The sequence below is a fragment of the Octopus bimaculoides genome, chromosome 4 (genome assembly GCF_001194135.2).
Source record: "Octopus bimaculoides isolate UCB-OBI-ISO-001 chromosome 4, ASM119413v2, whole genome shotgun sequence".
Taxonomy (NCBI): Eukaryota; Metazoa; Mollusca; class Cephalopoda; order Octopoda; family Octopodidae; genus Octopus; species Octopus bimaculoides.
In genome coordinates, this window is record NC_068984.1 from 95,779,763 (window position 1) to 95,786,724 (window position 6,962).

The 6,962-nt window shown below is 37.1% G+C and overlaps 1 protein-coding gene across 2 annotated transcripts in view; it reads right to left on the bottom strand.

Moving 5' to 3' along the window:
* Positions 1 to 6,962, bottom strand: part of LOC106883019 (platelet-activating factor acetylhydrolase) — a 50,354-nt gene that overhangs the window by 4,092 nt on the left and 39,300 nt on the right. The window contains exons 7-10 of one of the 2 annotated variants that reach the window (XM_052967294.1): positions 5,387 to 5,478; positions 4,199 to 4,369; positions 2,945 to 3,093; positions 770 to 847 (exon numbers count right to left, since the gene is read on the bottom strand). In XM_052967294.1, coding sequence (XP_052823254.1) covers positions 777 to 847; positions 2,945 to 3,093; positions 4,199 to 4,369; positions 5,387 to 5,478 — 483 coding nt within the window. In that variant the 3' untranslated portion in view covers positions 770 to 776. The remainder of the gene's footprint in view (positions 1 to 769; positions 848 to 2,944; positions 3,094 to 4,198; positions 4,370 to 5,386; positions 5,479 to 6,962) is intronic. The other variant, XM_052967293.1, reaches the window with a different exon arrangement.

Consider the following 6,962-nt stretch of genomic DNA (forward strand, 5'->3'; position numbering starts at 1 on the left):
TCATATATATTTCCACTCGTACGGTATTCCACAACTTTACTTTATTACATACATATATATATATACACACACACACACACACACACATATATATATATATATATATATATATATATATATATATATAAATACATACACACACACATATATATATCATCATCATCATTTAATGTCTCTTTTTCATGCTGGCATGGGTTGGATGGTTTGACTGAGGTCTGGAAAGCTAGAGGCTGCACCAAGCTCCAATTTGGTCTGGCAATATTTCTACAGCTGGATGCCCTTCCTAACACCAACCACTCCAAAAGTGTAGTGGGTGCTTTTTACGTGCCAGCGGCATAGGAGTCAGCCAGGCAGGCCTGGCATCGCCCACATTCGGATAGTGCTTTTTACGTCCCACTGGCACGGGAGCCAGTCAGGGGCAATGGTGTTGGCCATGTTCGGATAGTGCCTTTTACGTGCCACCAGCACTGGAGTCAGTCAGGGGGCATTGGCCATCTATATATATATATATATATATATATATATATATATACACACACACACACACACACATATATATATATAATAACAAAGAGCAGCCTATTTACTTACTTAATTTAACATGAGCATATTTATATCTATATTTGCAGTTGCAGTAACACTTATATTTATAATGCTTACCTTACTTTCACCCCCAGTAAGGGCAACAATTTTAACATGTTTGAATGATGATAGGTTAAAAGCGTGAACAACTGTTTTGACATGTATGTTATCAAACGATTACACAAACCTTCTTTTCAGGTGCTGAATAATATCTCTCCTTCGCAAGTTCCCTCCCACATCTCTTTCCCAGTTTTCAGAGTTGGCACTGTAAATACAGGCACATTGAAATGTAGGTTTAATGAGATTGTAGAGATGCTTGAACAGAGGTATGTTGATGTATGTTGCATCCAAGAGGTAAGGTGGAGAGGCGCTTCAGCCATGTTCCTCATGGGGAAGAGACATGGGTATAAAATCTTCTGGGAAGATAACAGTGATGAAGTAGGTGATGTGGGCATAGATCTTACAGAGAAATGGGTGGATAAGGTCATAGAGGTAGTCAGAGTGTGTGATAGAGTACTTAAGCTTAGGCTAGTCTTGCAGAATAGTACAGGTACAAGTATATTTGCCTATGCCCCACAACCAGGCCTACCAAATGAACTGAAGGACCACTTTTATGATATTCTTCTGCAGGCTACCTCAAAGACGAGTGACAATGATCTCATCTTCTTGGCTGGGGATTTCAATGGGCATGCTGGACGGCAGCCCTGTATGGGGGCCATGGAATTGGTTCCCGAAATGAAAAGGGAACAAGGCTGCTAGAGTACTGTGATGCAAATAACCTTTTGATCTGCAACACCAACTTCAGGAAGCCAGCCACCTGATAACATATCAATCATGTGACTCTACTAGCCAGATCGATTTCATTCTCATCAGAGAGCACTGTTGCTTTTAAATACAAAGACTCGCCCTGGTGAAGAATGTACTCCACCAGCATAGACTAGTCATTAGTGACTTTAGGCTCCAGGTCAGAAGGACACCAAGAAGCAGACCAATCTGGAAAAGAAGGATTTGGAAGCTTGAGTAGCCTTCATATAATTCAGAAATTTAGGGACATACTAATTGAGAAATTTGATGAGAGGGAGGAGGAGCTACAAACTTGTGACATAGAGGACAATTGAGAATTCCTGCGAGACAGCTTGCTGAGTGCCACAGACAAAGTCTGCGGATGGTGCAAAGTCCCTTCCAGACCTAGGGTAACGTGGAGGTGGAACAATACTGTAGACAGGGCCATTAGAGCAAAGAAACAGGCTTGGAAGAGTGGGGGTAACAGGGAACTGTACCAGATAGCTAAAAGGGAAGTTAAGAGACAGGTATATCTAGCCAAGGGAGAAGCAGAAAAGAAGTTTGCCTATGTTCAGCCTCGTGACGATCGAAGAACTGAAGTATTTCAGATTGCAAGACATTGTGTGAGGGAAAATTGTGATGTCACAGGAGAGAAATGTGTCCACATGGATGATGGTACACTTGCTTTTAATGAGTCTACAAAGGAATAGGCTTGGAGATGCCATTATAAAAGACTGCTGAATGTGGGGAATGAATGAGAGGAGGAGAGTCTGCCAAATGTTGACCCAACTGAGGGACCAGCTACCCGAATTGACAGCACCCTGGTAGATAAAGCAATTAAGGAAATGAAGACAGGGAAAGCCCCCAGCCAATCAGGAATCATTGCTGAGATGCTTAAAATATCTGGTGGTGTGGATTATGGTTTAATCACCCGTATTGTAAATCAGGTGGTTCACAAAGGAGTCATACCCAATGACTGGTGTAGCATCACCTTAATCAACTGCTACAAAGGTAAAGGTGATACCTTAGACAGAAATAATTACAGAGGTATTAAATTGTTGGATCAAGTGATGAAATTTACGTAGAGTCATAGCCCAACTAATTAGGCAGAGATTTAGTCTAGATGAGATACATTTTGGTTTTGTGATAAGGCAACTTCAGGAGAAATACCTAGCCAAAGATAAACTTCTGTACTTGGCTTTTGTGGACTTGAAGAAAGCTTTTGACAGGATCCTCCAATCCCTTATCTGGTGATCAATGTGGAAACTAGGGATAGATGAGTGGTTGGTGAGAGCTGTACAAACAGACATTAAATGATGATAATGATGATGATGATGATGATTTAGGTGACATGCAAACTTATTGATTATAGTATGAATGTTATGAGGGAACAAAAAGAAAATGGTATGTCTCTAAATACATAGGCCAGATTGATGATAATCTTTACATTCCCAACTTCCATAAAACATCACCAACTATAGAATGTCTGATATTGATCAGATAGAATGTCTGCTCAATAATTTATTTTAATGCGAATATTTTACTTAAAAAAAAATACAAAAATAAACCATGAACTTACCAAGAATTTTACAAAGAAATCCTCGCACTATTTTTCCAGTTATGTCTATAGTATCATTTGGTGCTAAATTGTGACAGAATTTCATGATCCGACCCATGTAGTGGCTGCAAAGGAACTGGAAGTCTGTGCTGCTTTGGTGACAAGTTCCTCTGTTAAAGAAAATGTAAAGAATAGAGAGGGAAACCTTTTGATAAATATATTATCATCAACTATAACAACAAATTGGAAGAATTTTTAGAACATTGGTTGAAATGCTTTGTTTTGTTTGTTCTAGTTCTTTACATTCTGATTTTAAATTCTGCCAAAGCCAACTTTGCCTTTCGTTCCTGCAGAGATGGTAAAACATAGTCATATACTAGGTTGATATAATTTTCCAAAATGTTGGTTACATTCTGAGTTCAAATTACCAAGTGGACAAATAATAACAATTCAATCTGCTATATCATGCCACCTTGTCTCCTATAAATTTGTGAACATATATTTACCAATTTAAATCATTAAATGCTTGTCACTCTGTCATTAAATATTGCCAAAAACAGTAACTGCCCTTAACACTTTGGGATTATATTTCAGTCACCCAAGCCTCATCGACACGGATAACTCACATCAAAATAGCACTGTCTGAGGACAGAGACCTCAAAAACATCCTCCCATGATGGAAATTTGATCTCCTTCAACAAATGCACAGTCGTTGCACATATAAGATAATATTGCACCTCATCTCTTAAAATATGAGTAACACACACCTAGAACTCTCAGGGACACTACACCTGGCCTCACCATTACTGAGGATCTCCTCTGTTAACATGCATACTTAACATAGCAAAGTTTATTCTTAGGGTCAGAAAATATTTCAACCCCATTCAACTCCTAAATCTCTGTTGAACTAATGTAGAACCCACAATGGAATACTGCTCCATCTAGGACAGTGCAAAAATCCCACCCAGCTGAAGTTATTCACCAACACATTCAAATCTCTGGCTCACAGATGTGCCCCCTCTTCTTACTGCTTTTTCTACAGCTGTTTCTATAGTGGACTCTGCTCTTTGAAGATGGTTGGTGTCAAACCAACTCCATTCCTCACTCATTTGTACCTCCTCACCCACTGTGTTGCCTCACCATCACTAACCACTTCCTTCCCAGAATGTTGGCACTCAGGAATTCCCTCTCTGCCCATGTTTTCCATGCAGCTGTCATCTTGTGACTATTCAAGAAAAATATTAACTGTGTCGATCTCACCTACGAAAAACTTACAATATTGTTAACATAATTCTGTTTTGTTCTGTGCATTCAAGGTTTTTCATTTTCAGGACATTTCTTTTCCACTGAAAGGTTTCTGTATTAAGCATTAGAACTGGCTGAGTAACTTGAGCATAAATATTGTCCTCCAAGGGTAACATCCAACCATCCAACACCACTCCAGCTCTGGTGGTAGAAAGTAAATAGATACAATGGTTTCAACATATAAACAGCCTGGGATTAATTCAGCATCAATTTATTAATGGGCCTGCCCTGATAGCCCCAACCTGATATAGTAATGGCAGAATGAAGAACTTGCACTTCTACATGGGCACTCAAACTACTAGAAACTGTAGCCAAATCTTCCTCAAATCACAATTCCTTAAAAACAAAAGTACCATTGGATAAATATATCCTTAGATATACTATGACTGAAAAAAGATGAGATGGTCATGACTGAAAAGCTGTTGATTATAGATATGAAGACCTAATAAAATGTATATTTATAGCAATGTATTTTTACTTTTCTTGTATGGTGCCTATTTATGTGGACCAGGTTATTGTTATGGCTCAGAGTCCAATGCAGAGTGACAGTATAAGCATGTTATACTTCCTCTACTGTTTAGTCTGTAGATGACATCATATGTATTAACCTGTTAACATAACATGCCAACACTTTGAATTAACTTTATACCTTGTCATTTACAGACCTCCAGGTTTGGAGTTTAGTTCCTGATGAAACTATTAAAAAAACAGTTAAAATTATATTCCCTCTCACACCCTGAAGATATCAATCTGTTTCTTCTCTCTTTTTCCATATTTGTATGAGTCAAACAGATTTTGTTGATAAGTCAATGCCACAACTGGATAAGTTAGTACTTAACCTGTTAAAAACAATAACCAAATCTCCCTCACATCACATTCTGCTATCTTAAAAATAAAATAACACATTGAGTAAAGTAGACAACTATATGAATAACAGACTGGATGGTCATAGCTGGATTGCTTTTGATCATTGATTTGTTCAGTGAGAGCTGACCTTGGGTTTCACAACAGGTAGATGCCTGTATAGCAGGAATGACCACTATTCAATAGAAAAAAGAACAAAATATAAGAAAATCTATACTTTATTGATGTAAGTTATTTATAACAAGTAAATGAATAATTAAATATTGTAAAAGAGAAGGATTTTTAAATATTTACCTAAACCTTTTGTCTTTAGCAAGGACCATAATAGTTGTGGCTCCTCCAAAAGAATGTCCAGCAATACATACATTAGACAGATCCAAATGTTCCTGAAATATTAGTAGTGGTTTTGTTTATATTCTTAGACTGGAATTATATTTCCTTGGTAAACATTAAGTATCAGTTAATAATTACATCTGTTGTATAATTATATTGAATATCAGTTAATAATAATAACTGATGTCTAATTATGTTAGATATCAGATAATAATTATATTTGTACAAGAGTGAACAGCAAAACAAATCTGAACTGTCACTACTGCCACACAACTCACACTACTATCACATTACAAATCTACTGTCAAACCTCACAACAACACTGCCACATAAGCTACACTTGAGTTAATGAAGAAATCTATGTATAAGCTGTCAGTCAATCTACTGAAAATAACAGTTAAAATCACTTAAATTACATTAAAATCATTAAAAACAGGAAGACAAATATTGAATAACACACCCCTAGATATATTGTGTTCTAAAAAAGAGACAGGATGATTATGGCAGATACATCTTTGATCAAAGATCTGAATTAAATTAAAATAACAACCTAGTCCACCTTTGAACTTTCATTTGAGCAGCAGACTCAAATATTCATTCTTCTGGACTCTACCTTTCACAGGAATTGTCTCTCTTCTCTAAAAGCTGAATAAACTCACTTACATAGAACATGTGGTCATGTGTCATGTACTATGTACCTGTTGCCACATGGTGTTACTTAAACAATATATATAGCCATCTATCACATATATGTGAGAGAAGACTCAGCGTAGTTACTTAGATTACTACAAATAGTACATTGATATTAGGAAGGGTATCCAACCATAAAAACCATGCCAAAACAGACGGTGGAGCTTGGTGCAGTCCTCTGGCTTGTCAACTCCTGTCAAACCATCCAATCCATGCCGGCATAGAAGATGGACATTAAATGATGATAATGATGATGATGATGTACCACAGGATAATATAGTTCATTATTGTAGTATGTATGATTCTTGTAGTGGTATGATTCACTGCTACAGCAGGCACCACTGTGTGCCAGTAATAGTATAAGAATCACTGACTTGTTTACTGGTTGTCTACTAACTTATCAAACTGGTCATTCCTCTAGACCCTTGGTTCCCAAACTTTTTCAAAAGTTTTGCCCTACAGAACCCTCTCATTTTTTTGAGACTTTGCAGAACCCTGCCTACCCCAAAATGAAAAATCAGAGATGAACAAAGCAAAATGACCTTGTATAAAATAATTTTTCATGAGATAAAGTTTTACTGATAAAATTTAAAAAATAAGTGAGAGTGGTGAACTTGTTGGGTCTGTAATATGTCCTCAATATTAGGATGAGTTTTTGATAATGTGACCCTCATGTCATGTGCAACATACATTTTATTGCGAGTCTTTGTTTTAATTGCGAGTAAAGTTGCAAAAGCCGTCTCATTCATATGTTATTGCAAATGGAATGATGAATTTGAAGGCCAATTTGACGACATCTGGATAGGATTGCGTCATTTCAATCCAGAATTCACTGCAACACGTTATG